We start from the raw sequence: 19,694 nt of genomic DNA on the forward strand, positions 1-19,694 counted from the left end.
TCCATCAGAACATCCAGAGTTCCTCCAGAGGTTGGTAAGGGTTCCATAAGCAGCGACCTCCCATCTCATGGTGTATTCTACTCACCGACCACCAATGTAAGGAACATTCTTCTCACCGACCACCAATGTAAGGAACATTCTTCTCACCGACCACCAATGTAAGGAACATTCTTCTCACCGACCACCAATGTAAGGAACATTCTTCTCACCGACCACCAATGTAAGGAACATTCTTCTCACCGATCACCAATGTAAGGAACATTCTTCTCACTGATCACCAATGTAAGGAACATTCTTCTCACTGATCACCAATGTAAGGAACATTCTTCTCACTGATCACCAATGTAAGGAACATTCTTCTCACTGATCACCAATGTAAGGAACATTCTTCTCACCGATCACCAATGTAAGGAACATTCTTCTCACTGATCACCAATGTAAGGAACATTCTTCTCACTGATCACCAATGTAAGGAACATTCTTCCCACTGATCACCAATGTAAAGGAACATTCTTCTCACCGATCACCAATGTAAGGAACATTCTTCTCACCGATCACCAATGTAAGGAACATTCTTCTCACTGATCACCAATGTAAGGAACATTCTTCTCACTGATCACCAATGTAAGGAACATTCTTCTCACTGATCACCAATGTAAGGAACATTCTTCTCACCGATCACCAATGTAAGGAACATTCTTCTCACTGATCACCAATGTAAGGAACATTCTTCTCACTGATCACCAATGTAAGGAACATTCTTCCCACTGATCACCAATGTAAGGAACATTCTTCTCACTGATCACCAATGTAAGGAACATTCTTCTCACTGATCACCAATGTAAGGAACATTCTTCTCACTGATCACCAATGTAAGGAACATTCTTCCCACTGATCACCAATGTAAGGAACATTCTTCCCACTGATCACCAATGTAAGGAACATTCTTCTCACTGATCACCAATGTAAGGAACATTCTTCTCACTGATCACCAATGTAAGGAACATTCTTCCCACTGATCACCAAATGTAAGGAACATTCTTCTCACTGATCACCAATGTAAGGAACATTCTTCTCACTGATCAGCAATGTAAGGAACATTCTTCTCACTGATCACCAATGTTAAGGAACATTCTTCCCACTGATCACCAATGTAAGGAACATTCTTCTCACTGATCACCAATGTAAGGAACATTCTTCTCACCGATCACCAATGTAAGGAACATTCTTCTCACTGATCACCAATGTAAGGAACATTCTTCCCACTGATCACCATGTAAGGAACATTCTTCTCACTGATCACCAATGTAAGGAACATTCTTCTCACCGATCACCAATGTAAGGAACATTCTTCTCACTGATCACCAATGTAAGGAACATTCTTCCCACTGACCACCAATGTAAGGAACATTCTTCTCACTGATCACCAATGTAAGGAACATTCTTCTCACCGATCACCAATGTAAGGAACATTCTTCTCACTGATCACCAATGTAAGGAACATTCTTCCCACTGATCACCAATGTAAGGAACATTCTTCCCACTGATCACCAATGTAAGGAACATTCTTCTCACTGATCACCAATGTAAGGAACATTCTTCCCACTGATCACCAATGTAAGGAACATTCTTCCCACTGATCACCAATGTAAGGAACATTCTTCTCACTGATCACCAATGTAAGGAACATTCTTCTCACTGATCACCAATGTAAGGAACATTCTTCTCACTGATCACCAATGTAAGGAACATTCTTCCCACTGATCACCAATGTAAGGAACATTCTTCTCACTGATCACCAATGTAAGGAACATTCTTCTCACTGATCACCAATGTAAGGAACATTCTTCTCACTGATCACCAATGTAAGGAACATTCTTCTCACTGATCACCAATGTAAGGAACATTCTTCTCACCGATCACCAATGTAAGGAACATTCTTCTCACCGATCACCAATGTAAGGAACATTCTTCCCACTGATCACCAATGTAAGGAACATTCTTCTCACTGATCACCAATGTAAGGAACATTCTTCCCACTGATCACCAATGTAAGGAACATTCCTTCCCACCGATCACCAATGTAAGGAACATTCTTCTCACTGATCACCAATGTAAGGAACATTCTTCTCACTGATCACCAATGTAAGGAACATTCTTCCCACTGATCACCAATGTAAGGAACATTCTTCTCACCGATCACCAATGTAAGGAACATTCTTCCCACTGATCACCAATGTAAGGAACATTCTTCTCACTGATCACCAATGTAAGGAACATTCTTCCCACTGATCACCAATGTAAGGAACATTCTTCTCACTGATCACCAATGTAAGGAACATTCTTCTCACTGATCACCAATGTAAGGAACATTCTTCCCACTGATCACCAATGTAAGGAACATTCTTCTCACTGATCACCAATGTAAGGAACATTCTTCTCACCGATCACCAATGTAAGGAACATTCTTCTCACTGATCACCAATGTAAGGAACATTCTTCCCACTGATCACCAATGTAAGGAACATTCTTCCCACTGATCACCAATGTAAGGAACATTCTTCTCACTGATCACCAATGTAAGGAACATTCTTCCCACTGATCACCAATGTAAGGAACATTCTTCCCACTGATCACCAATGTAAGGAACATTCTTCTCACTGATCACCAATGTAAGGAACATTCTTCTCACTGATCACCAATGTAAGGAACATTCTTCTCACTGATCACCAATGTAAGGAACATTCTTCCCACTGATCACCAATGTAAGGAACATTCTTCTCACTGATCACCAATGTAAGGAACATTCTTCTCACTGATCACCAATGTAAGGAACATTCTTCTCACTGATCACCAATGTAAGGAACATTCTTCTCACTGATCACCAATGTAAGGAACATTCTTCTCACCGATCACCAATGTAAGGAACATTCTTCTCACCGATCACCAATGTAAGGAACATTCTTCCCACTGATCACCAATGTAAGGAACATTCTTCTCACTGATCACCAATGTAAGGAACATTCTTCCCACTGATCACCAATGTAAGGAACATTCTTCCCACTGATCACCAATGTAAGGAACATTCTTCTCACTGATCACCAATGTAAGGAACATTCTTCTCACTGATCACCAATGTAAGGAACATTCTTCCCACTGATCACCAATGTAAGGAACATTCTTCTCACCGATCACCAATGTAAGGAACATTCTTCCCACTGATCACCAATGTAAGGAACATTCTTCTCACTGATCACCAATGTAAGGAACATTCTTCTCACTGATCACCAATGTAAGGAACATTCTTCTCACAGATCACCAATGTAAGGAACATTCTTCTCACAGATCACCAATGTAAGGAACATTCTTCTCACTGATCACCAATGTAAGGAACATTCTTCTCACTGATCACCAATGTAAGGAACATTCTTCTCACTGATCACCAATGTAAGGAACATTCTTCTCACTGATCACCAATGTAAGGAACATTCTTCTCACTGATCACCAATGTAAGGAACATTCTTCTCACAGATCACCAATGTAAGGAACATTCTTCTCACTGATCACCAATGTAAGGAACATTCTTCTCACTGATCACCAATGTAAGGAACATTCTTCTCACTGATCACCAATGTAAGGAACATTCTTCTCACTGATCACCAATGTAAGGAACATTCTTCCCACTGATCACCAATGTAAGGAACATTCTTCCCACTGATCACCAATGTAAGGAACATTCTTCCCACTGATCACCAATGTAAGGAACATTCTTCTCACTGATCACCAATGTAAGGAACATTCTTCTCACTGATCACCAATGTAAGGAACATTCTTCTCACTGATCACCAATGTAAGGAACATTCTTCTCACTGATCACCAATGTAAGGAACATTCTTCTCACTGATCACCAATGTAAGGAACATTCTTCTCACTGATCACCAATGTAAGGAACATTCTTCTCACTGATCACCAATGTAAGGAACATTCTTCCCACTGATCACCAATGTAAGGAACATTCTTCTCACTGATCACCAATGTAAGGAACATTCTTCTCACTGATCACCAATGTAAGGAACATTCTTCCCACTGATCACCAATGTAAGGGACATTCTTCTCACTGATCACCAATGTAAGGAACATTCTTCTCACTGATCACCAATGTAAGGAACATTCTTCCCACTGATCACCAACGTAAGAACAATTTCAATAATAGAATTCCTCAACCATTTAATGATAACAATAAGGTGCATTTAGTTTATTTTTATTTTTTAAATGTATAGCTATTCATCCAGCGAGCTGCTGGTACATTCATTCTGGGCGTATGAGGCAAAGTAAAATGTTTTCCTTCTATTTCCTCTACAGGTCAACTGTTATTTACTTGTAAAAAAAAAATAAAAAAAAAAAATCAGTGGTTTGGGAAAATAGTGCATTATGATCATGAGCTAATGATCAGTATTTACTTCCTATGCTCCTCAACTCCACCTAGTGGCCAAAAAGCAGTATTTTCTTGAACCATTCTCGTTTTATAATTGAACAACATTCAACCTATAGATACATTATAAATAAATAAAAAAGCAGTTTTGCTAGATGAGTAGCTATGCATACATATATATATATATATATATATACACACACACACACATACCTAAGGATTCAATTTCTTCCACCATTAATCTATCAACTGTAATATGTCCTTTCTGTTTTTTGAGCCTTATATTTAATATTATTATATATATATATATATATATTTTTTTTTATTTTCTATGTTACATTCCAGCCCTGATAATGGGGACAGCGTTTAGCCCCTGAAAAAACATTGGCTTTTGCTTAGCATCCGTCTTTATAATAACTTCTGTCTGGACTCCATTATTATTGTGTGGCAGTTCAATTTCAGACTTATTCAGCCACATGCGAGCGATTCTGCAGATACTCCTCACTATGGATTTTAATTAAGTCAGCTATTAAGGTGAATAAATTACAGCGCGAGCCTTCCGAAAACAGATGGTGTTGTATCTGAAATATATCCTCTGCTTCAATATTATTTACTTTCTTTCAATCCTCTGGGGCCCAAAACTCCGTCTCTTTGCGACGTTTGACCCCCGATGTTTGAGCAGCTCTTCACTTTGGAGAAAACATTTTATCTTCAATCAATTCTCAGACTTATTTTTTTTTATTTTTTATATATCTCCCATCCTCCACCAGGGTTCCGTTGGACTCTAGGGTTCCTCCGAACGTTGGTAAGGGTTCCTTGAGCAAAGAATGGGGCCTAAACTTCTTCTCTTTGGCTTGTTTGACCCCATTTTTTTGAGCAAATTTTCACTTTGGAGAAAACTCAACTATAAACTTATTATTTTCAGTCAAATCTCCGACATATTGTTTCTATTTGTGGAATATCTATACCAGCTATCTTCAGCCAGGGTTCCTCCGGAGGTTGGTAGTAGTTCCTTGAGCAATGGCTGAGCCCTATTCTCCTCGTCTTTGGATTGTTTGACCTCAATGTTTGAGCAGCTCAACTCAACTGCTTAAAAATGAATGATTCCCCCCCCCCCCCCCCCTCGGCTCCTATAGCTCTATGGAAAGACACGAGTACCTAACCCAATCTTTACTTATTTCCACAACACGACCAATTCCTGTCCTCCTTGGAAAGGGATGTTGGATAGATGCAGAGCCCAGAACCCACCAAACCCAATCCAATCCTATCTTACAATGTGAGGAGGGTAGTGATATGGGACAGGAACAGGACGCTGCATCTACTATACACAATCCAGTTCTATCCTAGTAGGTGGAAGACGATGTATTAACGCTTCATCTGCCTGCAAACTGCACTCCACTGCATTTTTACAGACAATAAATAGGCTGATCAGGCCAATGAAGCTTCCCCTATTCCTACCAAGTAGCTGAAAAACTGCATCTTCCTCATCAGCAATCTCTCCCATCTGTCAGCCTCCTCCACCCTGTCTGAAGCCCATCCCACTCGTCGCCCTCCTTTCCCCTGTCAAATTTCCCTTCCCACATGCTACCAGTCTGCTTCTATCAGTCAGATGTCCCCCCACACCTGTCAGCCCCCATCATTATGTCAGAAGTCCCTCCCACCTGTCAGCCCCCTCCACCTCTACCCTCTGTCAGCAGTCCCTCCCACCTGTAAGCAGTCCCCTTTCATCAGCCACTCCCACCTGTTTGCAGTCCTCTCCCACCCAAGGGCCATCTCTAGCCTATCAGCAATCTCTCTACTACTGGTCATCAGTCCTTCTGCCTGTCAGCAGTCTTCTACCAGTCAACAGGCCATTCCCACCAGTTAATAGTCCTCTCCTGCCATTCAGCAGCCACCTACAACCTGTTGGAAGAAAATTCCCACCTGTCAGAAGTCCCCTTCCACCTGCTAGAAGATCTCTCCCACCTGTCAGAAGATCTCTCCCACCTGTCAGAAGATCTCTCCCACCTGTCAGAAGATCTCTCCCACCTGTCAGAAGATCTCTCCCACCTGTCAGAAGACCTCTCCCACCTGTCAGCAGTCCCCTCCCACCTGTCAGCAGTCCCCTCCCACCTGTTTGCAGTCCCCTCCCACCTGTCAGCAGTCCCCTCCCACCTGTCAGCAGTCCCCTCCCACCTGTCAGCAGTCCCCTCCCACCTGTCAGAAGATCTCTCCCACCAGTCAGAAGTCCCCTTCCACCTCTGAGAAGATCTCTCCCACCTGTCAGAAGTCCCCTTCCACCTCTGAGAAGACCTCTCCCACTTGTAGAAGGCCTCTCTATGTGCCAGAAGATCTCTCCCACCTGTCAGCAGTCCCCTCTCACCTGTCAGCAGTCCCCTCCCACCTGTCAGAAAATCTCTCCCACCTGTCAGCAGTCCCCTCCCAGCTGTCAGAAGATCTCTCCCACCTGTCAGCAGTCCCCTCCCAGCTGTCAGAAGATCTCTCCCACCTGTCAGCAGTCCCCTCTCACCTGTCAGCAGTCCCCTCCCACCTGTCAGAAAATCTCTCCCACCTGTCAGCAGTCCCCTCCCAGCTGTCAGAAGATCTCTCCCACCTGTCAGCAGTCCCCTCTCACCTGTCAGCAGTCCCCTCCCACCTGTCAGAAAATCTCTCCCACCTGTCAGCAGTCCCCTCCCAGCTGTCAGAAGATCTCTCCCACCTGTCAGCAGTCCCCTCCCAGCTGTCAGAAGATCTCTCCCACCTGTCAGCAGTCCCCTCTCACCTGTCAGCAGTCCCCTCCCACCTGTCAGAAAATCTCTCCCACCTGTCAGCAGTCCCCTCCCAGCTGTCAGAAGATCTCTCCCACCTGTCAGCAGTCCCCTCTCACCTGTCAGCAGTCCCCTCCCACCTGTCAGAAAATCTCTCCCACCTGTCAGCAGTCCCCTCCCAGCTGTCAGAAGATCTCTCCCACCTGTCAGCAGTCCCCTCTCACCTGTCAGCAGTCCCCTCCCACCTGTCAGCAGTCCCCTCCCACCTGTCAGCAGTCCCCTCCCACCTGTCAGAAAATCTCTCCCACCTGTCAGCAGTCCCCTCCCACCTGTCAGAAAATCTCTCCCACCTGTCAGCAGTCCCCTCCCACCTGTCAGAAGATCTCTCCCACCTGTCAGAAGTCCCCTCCCACCTGTCAGAAAATCTCTCCCACCTGTCAGCAGTCCCCTCCCACCTGTCAGCAGTCCCCTCCCACCTGTCAGCAGATCTCTCCCACCTGTCAGCAGTCTCCTCCCACCTGTCAGTGATCCCTCTGGGAGTGCACTGCTGTAAGGGGAAATCTCAATCCCAACAGGAGCACAGACTGTAAACAGTCCCAGAGTGTCTAACACTTCCCTAGCCTGGTGAGAAAATAAAATCACATTTTGGCTGCATTTCTGTTTTAACTGTATAATGTGTTTTTTTTTCCCCGATTAGACGGGACTCTCCGGGGTGTCCAGCAGACTCTCCTGTGGTTGGAGGCAGGATTCTGGGGGTGCCGGGGACAGCAGTGACCATGTTTATTCGGTGTATAATCAGGATTACTCCGGTCTCCATCACACGGAAGGCCTCCGACATCCCGATTTAAATCTCTGAGGACTTTGGAATGACATCTGATGACTTGTTTGCACGCTGCCGATCTCTCCAACGCACACTAAGCGGATTCTGAACAAAATCAATCCTGATCAATGAACTTATCAATTTCTTATCAGAATATTGCCCCCCCCCCCCCCCCCCCAGAGCAATACTCGATGAGGTTCTGTGCTTTCCTATAATATCCTTTCATAAAACGAGAGAATGAAGTTTCCACCACCGGTCCTCTTCTCCGCTCCGAGGTTGTGGAGACCCCGGTGTCAGACATACCGGCCTCCCTGTGGAGGGAGTCACTTCACCTGTCAGGATAATATCTGACGCTTCCTCATATCTCTGCAGGTCGTCCATCCATCTCTGTGACAGCGTCTTATCAGCGGGAGACGAGAGGGCGGCGCGGCCCGGCGATGTACAGAGATCTCAGGGACCGATAAATGGGAGACGTACAAGAAATCTACTGCCGAGTCAGTCTTTGGGGGTTACCGATGGCTGTGGGACTACAACTCCCAGCAACATCAACAACACTACCACACAAGTCATTGACCCTCAATCTGTGGAAACCATTTAAAAGGGAGTCCCTCTATAGCAGGGGGTCCCCAAACTGTCCTTTATACTTTAGGGGGGCCGGACCGTGCACAGTGGGAGAAAACAATGCCCGATCTTTGGTATTAGGGGGAGAAATAGTGCCCTTTTAGAGTTATCTGTGGCAGGAATTTTGCCCCATCGTTGATGTCAGAGGCAAGAATTATGCCCCATCGTTGAGGTCAGAGGCAAGAATTATGCCCCATAGTTGATGTCAGAGGCAAGAATTATGCCCCATAGTTGATGTCAGAGGCAAGAATTATGCCCCATCGATGTCAGAGGAAGGAATTATGCCCCATTGTTGAAGACATGCCTGGAGCTGAGAAGGAACGAAGTCAGCAAAGGGCATGCATGACAGGGTGGAAGGGGAACCAGGCATAAGGGGTAAAATAGTTTATGGTGGTATGGTATGGACTCTTACCGGATTGGCCCATGAGATGGGGTGATGGAAGGTATATCTGCTGGGGTAGGAGTGGTCAGGGCAGTCGCAGAGCAGGAATCGGTGGATGAACATGCCTCCCTTCCACCCTATTATTATTGTCTCTTAGTCTTGTTTGTGTTTCTTGGCCAATTGGCGGTTTGGGGTCCTTCACGGCGGTCTAAAATCTGGTCATTGGGTAAAGGGTGGGGAACGGTGGCATCCTTGAGTTGGTACCGTTCACTGCATAGTGACTGGGTAGTGTTAAGGACCCTGGGGGGCTGAGGTCAGCTGGGTTAGGCCCCCGTGCCAATGCTTTGCGGCTGGGGAGACAACTCAGCTATCTGGTGCCTCACACACAGAAACGTTATGGGTAGGCGGCACCGTCAAGGATCTCGAATGGTGTCTGGAGTAAGACGTTTATTACGTTTTGTTAGTTAAAACAAGTTTATGTGAATAAAAGGGTCGTATTCAGACATTTTACCCCACTTAGGTGTTGTGTGGTCTTTCCTATGAAGTAGGGAAAGCCGGAGTTTGGGGAATACTGGGAGGGGGGCTCATGTTAAGTCGGGGAGTGGGGGCTCTGATCTACCCTACTCAGGTCAGTGGCAGGAATAATGCCCCATCATTGATTTCAGTGGGAGGAAAATTGCCTCAAGGGCCATAGAAAGGCAAGCAAAGGTCCACATCTGGGGTTTTCATGTGTACTTGGGGATGGGGGGCCCCAAACTTTTTTTTGGGGGGGGGTTTATGTGTTTGGTTGTAACTTTATTTTTTTTGCTTAACATTTTTTTTTTTATCACATAGGAGATAAAAAGTCCCTTATGTGATGATTTTTAAGTGACAGGTTCTCTTTAATGAGACATTGCATGGGGGTAGCGGGGGTGTGTGCAGGTGATTGGGCGGCCACGGACTGTGTGTGAACCCCCCACCCCCGCTGTCAGGTCTGTACGATGTACGGCCCTCACGGTGAATGGGAGCCATTGGATTCTGTCTGCCCCTTTCCTCGTGGTTTTGGCACCAAGGAATGTACTGCAATTCTGACTACTCCCTTCGTTACCCACACCGCGGACTTTATAACAAACGGATGCCCACGTGTGTCCGACAAGCGAGCAGCGCGGGGAGCGATGGAGTTAAAATGAACAGCTGTATGCAAATGTTCCCATGGAGGATACAGAATGTCAGTGCAGGCCCGCGGCTTCATCTATGGCCCCAGGACATCTCCTCTTCCAGGAAACCAACAATCAAACCATCCGCTGAAATAGCATTTGCTCGTGTGATCGGCCATGTCCCAGATTAAACGTCCTTGAGAGTCACCAGAGGGGACAGACGTGTAGACAGCAGGCCAGGTACATGCATCATATACAGCAAAGACATGCAAGGTGGGAGGAAGAACGGCGCTGAGGACCACACTCACCTTGATTCCACCCCAGGACTGGTTGGAGAGGAAGTCCACTGGGCTGGTGAGGCCGGGCTGGGCAGGGTACCGCAGGAGGAAGTCTAATTCGGTTGTGTTTATCTCTTTGTTCATCAGCAGGATCTGAAAGATGAAGAAAACTGTAAAAATAAAACAAAACACAGTGTGTATTAGAGAGGCTTGCCATGGATCGTACCAAACCCGCTTACTGGGGTGCCAGACCGCAGTCCTATACTGTACATTGGAGCCGGCTGCAAAAGTTAATAAAGTTGTAGCCTTGGATTTAGAAAATGACATCACATAAATAATTAGATTTTTAAATTGTATGTATTATACATTTTGTATTTTTATCTCATACAACATTAGGGTTGTCCCAATACCACTTTCATAAGACTGAGTACCGATACTTTTTTTTCCCCAAGTACTCACCAATACCGATTACCGATATATTTTTGTAAGGTCATGTCACAGTTTTCAAAGCACAATACAAACTAATAATATCTTCTTTATAATTATGAAGAACTGTAACTCAAGACATTATAAAATAATAAAACTGTTTTATTTTGCACTGATAGATGGCACTTATGGGCACTGAAATGCAGCACTGATTGGCAATTGCTGGCCTGGCATAATAAATGACATGAATGAGAGGAAAGGAAGGATTTTGTAATGCTATATGGCATATAGCATTGCAAAATCCTTCCTTTCCTCTCATCATTTATCATATAATATATGCTGCGATGCCCATCTTGGTACACCTTACACTCGGCCGCAGTAAGCAGCAGCGGACATCTTGTTACACATAAAGCTTGGGCTGGGTGTAACAAGATGTCCTTGCTGAGTGCAAGGTGTACCAAGATGGGTGTCGGAATGTGTCAACCTCTGATGGAGACACGGAACGTGACGGCTCCGCCCACTGACTTCCGGTTGCAAGCCACGCCGCCTCATTCCCTGGCATCAGATTAGGCATCGGGAGCATTTGTGCGAGTACAAGTATTCGTGCAAATGCTCGGTATCGATATCGGGGCAACCCTGTATAACACCGTGTCCATTATGGTGTTCTCACATCCAATGATCCACATGGACTTTACGCGTTTCAAATGATCTTACTCGGGAGAAAGTAAATGAAGAGTTAAGTGTCATTTCCTCACTATTTGAACGGTTGGACCCTCCTTCCCTCATTGGTTGGACTGTTAACTTTCATATTCCTCATTGGATGGACAGGGAACCTTCGTTTTCCCATTGGATGAGCAGTAAACCCTCATTTCTTCATTGGTAGAACAGTAAACTCTCATTTTCTCACTCGGTGAACATGAACCTTCCTTACTTCATTGGTTGAACGGTTACCGCTCATTTCCTCATTGGATGAAGAGTTGAACCTTCATTTTCCCATTGGATGAGCAGGTAACCCTAATTTCTTCATTGGTTTAACAGTAAATTCAAATTTTCTCATTGGTTGAACTAACCCTCATTTCCTCATTGGTAGAACACAACCTTAATTTTTTCATTGGTAGAACAGTTACTTCTCATTTCCTTATTGGTTGAACAGTAAACCCTCATTTCCTGATTGGGTGGACAGTTAATCCCTCCTCCCTGGAAGGACATGGATATTTTGGACAAGCACTGTAGTAATAGGCATCGGTCGTACCTGGAAGGCCAACTGCGCGGTGTAAGTTAGCTTGTCGCACTCGAACAGCCCCCGCGTTGTGTACTGGAAGACGGAGAATGTGATGCTGTCTATGAGGTTGGCCACACGCTGTTTGAGGACCTCGTCCGCCGGTGCCTTCTGTACGGCCTGCTGGAAGACCACGCTGAATGCCTGGGAGAGAACATAGACCGCATTCACGTTAGACCAGACAACACATCAGCTCCTAACATGGCACATGTGCAGTATCGGGGTGCAGCCTACAGAGGGCACCATCATCAGGTTATTGAATTATGACATAGATATGTAAAATCAGTCCGATACCTGGAGACTTGAGGGGAGACCAACATTAAAGAAGACCTCCAGGAAAACCCTCTATCCAGTATACAGTATATTCAGAGAAAGAACACAAAACATTTCTACATTTTGCTACCCTCTATTATATTATTCTTTCATCATCCCTCCCGACAGGAAGAATTGTAAGAGGAGAGCAAGAAACCACGAGTAAATGATAATTGGCGTTTTCCAACTGCCTTCTGTTCGGGGTTAATAAGAGCTCATGGATCTCAGCAAAGGTGGCACTATCCCAAATGTTGGCGTGTGCCAGGAGGCTGGCACACATAGGCATGCGCAGCCTATTGCATTAGGGTGTTCACTTCAAAGCTCCAACACATTTGCATGTGTGACATATTTACCGGCCTCTTCCCCGCTATCCATCCTGAAAAAATGGTGGGGGGCAGCTAGGGGCACCTGGGCAGCAGAAAGAAGATGAACAGGGACAGGAGGGGTGGCATATATCGGTACCGTTACCCCGTATTTTGCTCCTGTGGCAACTGAATGTCAGGAGAGGAGGAGAAGCCTACTTTCAGCTGCTGCAGGAGGAAAATACAGATCGGTTCTACTAAATTCCACCCCCGCTGCCTCTCCTGTCCAGAATTTGGGAGGCAAGGCAGGATCGCGGTTTACCCGTCACCTGCCAACCATAGATCATGATTGATGGGTTGCCAACCTCTGGATTAGGGTGTGCCCAGTTACACCCCTTGCGCACACCTATGCTGGCACACATAGAAATAATTAGAGGATCGGAGAAAAGGGGGAATCTCATTCTTCATTGTAAAGCAGTTATTCACCTGATGGGGAGGCTCCAGTCACCTCCCTCTTGAAACCCACCTAAGAACCTCCATCTCATGCCTGTCAAAAAGCATTGCTGTTGCAAGCCTGATTTCTGCTTTCGGGTTCCCAATAATGATTGGGACATTACACTGAAGGAACTAAGCAACGGCTCATGTGATATTTGAGGTGTTTTTTATCTATTGTAATTCTGTGGCAGAACAGGCGTTGATCCACAGGGAGATACACAAATGCCGGGAATAACGCTACTTGCTCTAAGGTTTAGTTGCCATTATTAAAAGTTGAGCCCAGTTACTGCAAAGCAATATGAAAGTCTCAGTTATAATTCCTGCACATGAAATATGAAACTGACAGAGGCATAAGATTGGCAGCAATGAAACAAGACATAACAGGGATGTTTTCGCGCTTATATTGGAGCCATTGGTTACCAACCTTCAGTGAAAACTGATACATGGGGTGGATCTTATTGAGGTCGTTCATAATGAAGTAGAGGAGAGAGGCGCGGGCGGCGGCCAGGCGGTAGTGTTCTCGCGCCTCATTCAGCTTGGCTTCCGTCACTTTGGCTTCTTGGACCTAGGCAGGAGAAAACAGTCAGACCGAACCTGTCAATGGGGAAGACCATGTTACACATACAATGTTAAACATCTAGAGATCTCCAGACATTAGGTGGCCATGTCAGGTCTCACCAGCATACTCACCACCATAGAAAAGCACAGAGGACAAACCTGCACTCGCATAGTAGTCACCGTGGTATTTAAAGCCCAACTCTGGGATTAGTCCCTTCTAATCCCATATTGTACATCTGCCCATCCACAATCCATCTCCTACGTGTTTTTTTTGTTTGAGTTCTAGAAATGATAAATCGACTACATTTCTACCTATGACATCATCTTAGATCAGGCGTCTCCGAACTTTTGAAACCCTGAGGGCCAGTTTACTGTCCTCCAAACTTTAGGGAGGCCGGACTGTGTCCATTGGGAGTAGGAAATGCCTTGGCATCGGTGAGAGTAGACAATACCATGGGCTTGGTGGTCATTGGGACTAAAGGCATCAGGGGTGCTCAACCTTCTGATGAGCGAGGGCCACTTAAGTCATTTGGTTTACGGGTTCGTGGGCCACAATGAAATGGTTGAGAATTTAGAATTTTTTATTTTGAATAGCATAACGAATAATTTCCCCCTTAAGCAGCCGAATGCCGGCGGGAGGGAGAGGAGGCGAAGCCGTCTTTCGGCGGTTGCGGGAGGAAAATGGAGTGGATCGGTTTCTGTATATGCTGCCCCTGCAGCCTCTCCTGTCTAAGTGTAAAACAGAGTGTGACAGGATGGCCATTCGGGCCCCCTGGAGGTGGGGTGGGGTGGGGTCACCATTGATGCTACACTAGTGGTTGGGGGTGGGGGTAAAAACAACCACGACACTACCTGCCTGGAGTTTGCACGTTCTCCCTGTGCCTGCGTGGGTTTCCTCCCATTCTCCAAAGACATGCAGGGAGGTTAATTGGCTTCTGTCCAAAATTGGCCCCTAGTATATGAATGGGGACCTTGGATTGTGGACTCCTTGAGGGTAGGGAGCGATGTGAGTGCAATGTACAGGGATAGGGACAATTGTAGACACTCACTCAGGTTGAACTGGATGGACTGGTGTCTTTATTCAACCTTACTAACTATGTAACTATGTAACATCTCAACTATGGCGTTTTTACCATCCCCCAAACTACAAATGTAAACAAGCCCTTGCTGTCCTGACCCTCCTATAAAGCGGATTTCATGCTGATGCGCTGCGGTTTACTTGCACCTGCGAGTTATCTGCGCTTTGCTATAGACTTCTATTATATCATACGGGCGCGGTGCAATCTCTGAAAGCACAACAGACCAGCGGGATAAAATAGAAGTGCGCTTCCCTGGTTTGAAGTCAAGGGCCACATCACAGGGCTCTGAGGGCCACATGTGGAGCACCCCTGGTTTATATAAATGCCTGGAGGAGGGTTTCTGCAGCTGTGTCATGTCATGGCCTTGTGTTGTCTGGGGCTCCGTGTCCCATGACTCCTCTCCATTGCTCCTGGCCCCTGGGTGGATTATTTTTTTTCAATTTTGACCAAAGTTGGGCTTTAAAATGAAAAAAAGAGCAGCGTAATCGTTCATACAACCAGCAACCTTTCGTCGTTACAGCTGTACCCTTCAAACCATTGCAGTCTGGTCACGTTGTACCGGCTTTGTCCGAGAAAAAGTAGGGTAAGCCATACCAGCCAATCAGAAATCACCTTGCCCAAGCTGAAGCGAATCTAAAGCCTTACCTTCTCTTCGATTTCTGCTGCCGTCTTCTTGGTGATCTCCAGGTTTTCCACCAGCTCGGTGTCCCCCAGAAAATTCCCGGAGGCGGAAGACAGGCGGGACAGAAGGTTGTCTTCGAGGGTCTTCAGGGTGATTTTGAAGCCGTTCTGCTCCTTGGTCAGGTTGGACTGAGTACAAAGAAGGAAAGTTCAATATTAAATAACAATAAAGCTGAATTTACATCGACTTTGCCAAAAATCTGGTAAACTGAATGGTGCCGGCATGCAGTCCAATACCCTCCCACCCTTCAGTCCACTAAGGCTTTCTGTTTGCTGGGTGGGTGGCCATTATGACACACATACCCCTAGAATCCCCTCCTCCAGCCATGTGAAGTCCATGCACCCCCCCTGATCACAGACTCTGTTATTGTTGTTATTTATTATTATTAATTTGTTACTTTCCTTTCGATTAGATGCGGCATTCGTTATTTCGGATAATTCGTACAATTAGATGCGGCATTCGTTATTTCGGATAATTCGTACAATTAGATGCGGCATTCGTTATTTCGGATAATTCGTACAATTAGATGCGGCATTCGTTATTTCGGGTAATTCTTAACTTCGTATAAATTCGTATTCGTTACGTTCACTAGCAGACAAAATTTGAATGGAAATTCCAATACCTATAACTTAATAGTTAGTAATTGTTACGTTATTGTTAGATATTATTTCAGATTTTCGGGTTTTACAACTTTTTTGTTTTTATTTTTGTTCTTATTGTCTGATTTTCGTTCATTTGAATTTTCATTCTTATTTTCAGATTATTTTTAGGTCGGCTACAAAGTTGATCACCCTACGCGTTTCGGAGCTAGTATAGTCTCCTTCTTCAGGGGTGGGGATACAACATGAGATATAGTTATAGCCAGATAAAGTGTCATTTGAGTGTAAAACGCTATTCAATTAAAAACAGCAGACCAGGTAGGTGGAATGCGTGGCTTCCCAGAATCCGAGGCTCCCATGAGGGAGGAATGGTGATAGACGTAGTGATCGGATATATAGTGGTTTATGGTCTTTTATTGTTTTCCTCCTCCTTGTTGCTGTCTACAGGCAGACAAAGCCTGCAGAGACCTCTCCTTGGACACCCCCTGCAAAAATGGTGTAGGCGAGGGCGAGTTGTATATTCAAACTCAGAGGAAATGATGAAGGCTGTAATGCAGGATGGGAGCTAGAAAGACACCACCGGACCGTCCGCTCGGCGTCCCACATGTGAAACCATCCGATCACTACGTCTATCACCATTCCTCCCTCCTGGGAGCCTCGGATACTGGGAAGCCACACATTCCACCTACCTGGTCTGCTGTTTTTAATTGAATAGCGTTTTACACTCACATGACACTTTATCTGGCTATAACTTTATCTCCTGTTGTATCTCCACCCCTGAAGGAGGAGACTATACTAGCTCCGAAACGCGTAGGGTGATCAACTTCGTAGCCGACCTTACCTTGTATAGGCGATTCGTCTTATTGTACTGTATAATTTGTCGTGACATGTATAAACTATTTTTATTTGTATATGATTTTATATCAATTTAATAAATAAAAAATTCTTTTTCTACTATACTCTATGCTTGTATGTGCCTCTAAAGTCCACCACCAGGGGTTCCCCTATTTTTTATTGGACTTCACAGTCACGATAAATGGAGGTTGTAAGTAGGGATGCACCCATACCATTTTTTTTTTTCTTTACAATGAGTAGAAGTACCGATACTTTTTTTTAGTACTCGCCGATACCAATTACTGATACAGACTGCAACTGTTTTGTTTTAACTTCAACTGTCGGCAATGGTACAAAGCATTGAAAAGCTATTTACAAATGAAAGAAATTTAAAAAAAAAATCTATTTAGTGCCTTTTCAATGTGAAATGTGTAAATATACATTAATATATATGTGTAAAAATATTCACTAACAAAGCAAACAAAAAGTAATAGAAAAAAAAAAGCAGGAAAATAATAATTAAATGGAGGAGAATAGTCAAGTTTTATTGTCATTCCACTACATGTAAGAACATACAGTAGAACCAAATATCATATCTCACAGGGCCACGGTGCTACATGCAAATTAAACATAATACAGGGGGTCCCCGAGCTACGAACCTCCGACTTGCGAACGGCAGGTGGCGCAGAAAACGACGTCGGAAAACATTGGAAAAGCCGTTCTGCGCATGCGCGTCCGAATTACAAACAAATCCGACTTAGAAACAAACAGGCAGTTCCTAACCCGTTTGCAACTCGGGGACCCCCTTGTAGGGAGTTAATTAAGGCTGATTAGAGTAAATGAAGGGTTAATAAGGGGTTAAACAGAGGAACATTTGTTCATCCCTTTGATCTGCAGATGAAGGAACAGAAAGACACAAAAAGAAACAATGTTTCTTTTTATTTTCGTGTTTCAGGGCTGAGAAATGTTGTTAAAGCGGTTCTTCACCCTAAAGGGGAAGTTCCGCTAGTATTATCCCTCCCCCCCTCCGGTGCCACAATCGGCACCTTTCAGGGGGGAGGCGGGTGCAGTTACCTGGATAATCCAGGTATCTGCACCCACTTCCGGCCAGACCGCCGCAGACCCCCCGCATCGCTCCGCCCCCCCCCCCCGTTGTGTTCTGGGAAACACACAGTTCCCAGAGACACAGCGGGGGACCATAAGAGAAGCGCAGCGCGACTCGCGCATGCGCAGTAGGGAACCGGGCAGTGAAGCCCTCATGCTTCACTTCCCGATTCCCTGACAGAGGATGGCGGCGGTGGCTGCAGCGAGACGAGCGATCGCTCGTCATCTGCCGCCGACATCGCTGGACCCTGAGACAGGTAAGTGTGATATTATTAAAAGTCAGCAGCTGCTATATTAGTAGCTGCTGGCTTTTAATATTTTTTTTTTAGGTGCAGAACCACTTTAATAAACATTGCCGAGTATTTATTTTTATTTTTTGACAGCTCCAATTACCGGATGACTTTAACACCGGGGAGACCCGCTGACAGCTGAAAGAGCCGAGCCTGAAAGTATCGGTTTCAGGTATCGGTGCATTTGCACGAGTACCGATACTTGTGCAAATACTCGGTATCGGCACTGATTGTGATATCGGTGCAACCCTAGTTGTAAGTGACGTGTCCGTCCAATATCTGTCTGACATATCAATCCATTCATCCTCCACCGACCAGATCCATCAAGAAGATGTCACGGACAGAGCAGGATACAAGCCCTTCTATTCATCGGGGGAAATTAATTGACTCCTAGCTGCATCTGAACAGAGATTGCAAAAGCTAGCAGCCATCTGGAAGAGCTCATTCCGCTCTCTCATTGGCCGGGGCCCGTCTTTAATATGCGCAGTGCGATCCGTCAGATGTCATATCAGGTAGACGGCAGACTGACAAGCCGATGGAGTGATTTATAACACTTTGTATAATTACAATGTAACGGCTCCGCATTCTGATTCCTGAAAAAGAAACTTTTCATCAGCTTTTAGCAGAAGACAAAAAACGGAAAAAAAAATAAATAAGAGAAAATGCGATAAAAATCAGGAGAGGCGAGCGGACGGAATCCTTCCCCCATTAAATCAAGTCTGTTTGGTACGTGAGACTTAATCGGAACATCTTGGAAAGGCTGATTGCAGGCTTGTCCTTCTGGAAGTGTTTGTATTGAAATGAAAAAAAAAAAAAAAACCGCAGTGACAGGAATAATTCATTATCTCTCCTGAGCTCCCCGCCCGCCACCTGATTACCGCAGATAAGAAACGCGCACAAAGAGAAATTAGCTCCGTCCGGCTGTCTGCTGAGAAAGTTTTCATCTTCCTCGCCCAAAAATAAAATGGGAAAACTTTTGCATTAATTAGATCAGGCCGCTTCGTTATAATCTCTTTTTTTTTTTTTTTTTGGAAATAAGTCGATTTTTTTTGTGGTTAGGGATGCGTCCTCTTAAAAGGGACTATCCAAGAATCACTACGGCTGTGCTAAAAGTCTACTTAGTTTGCTTGAATCTGAGTTTCTCTAAAGGGGTCTCCAAACTACGGCCCTCCAGTTGTTCAGGAACTACAATTCCCATCATGCCCAGTCATGTCTGTGAATGTCAATGTTTTGCAATGCCTCATGGGACGTGTAGTTCCGCAACAGCTGGAGGGCCGCAGTTTGGAGGTGCTTTGGCCAAATTTCTAAAACTTTTCAC

General features: G+C 45.1%; 1 protein-coding gene across 1 annotated transcript in view; it reads right to left on the bottom strand.

Annotated features, from left to right (window-relative positions):
• The window catches only part of LOC143934988 (dynein axonemal heavy chain 9-like), a 301,551-nt gene that overhangs the window by 10,169 nt on the left and 271,688 nt on the right, over positions 1-19,694 (bottom strand). Inside the window, 4 exon segments of the mRNA XM_077458539.1 lie at positions 10,447-10,569; positions 12,095-12,265; positions 13,655-13,795; positions 15,513-15,677. Coding sequence (XP_077314665.1) covers positions 10,447-10,569; positions 12,095-12,265; positions 13,655-13,795; positions 15,513-15,677 — 600 coding nt within the window.

Source organism: Lithobates pipiens, unplaced genomic scaffold (genome assembly GCF_037356315.1).
Source record: "Lithobates pipiens isolate NorthernLeopardFrog02 unplaced genomic scaffold, aLitPip1_a1.2 Scaffold_28, whole genome shotgun sequence".
Taxonomy (NCBI): Eukaryota; Metazoa; Chordata; class Amphibia; order Anura; family Ranidae; genus Lithobates; species Lithobates pipiens.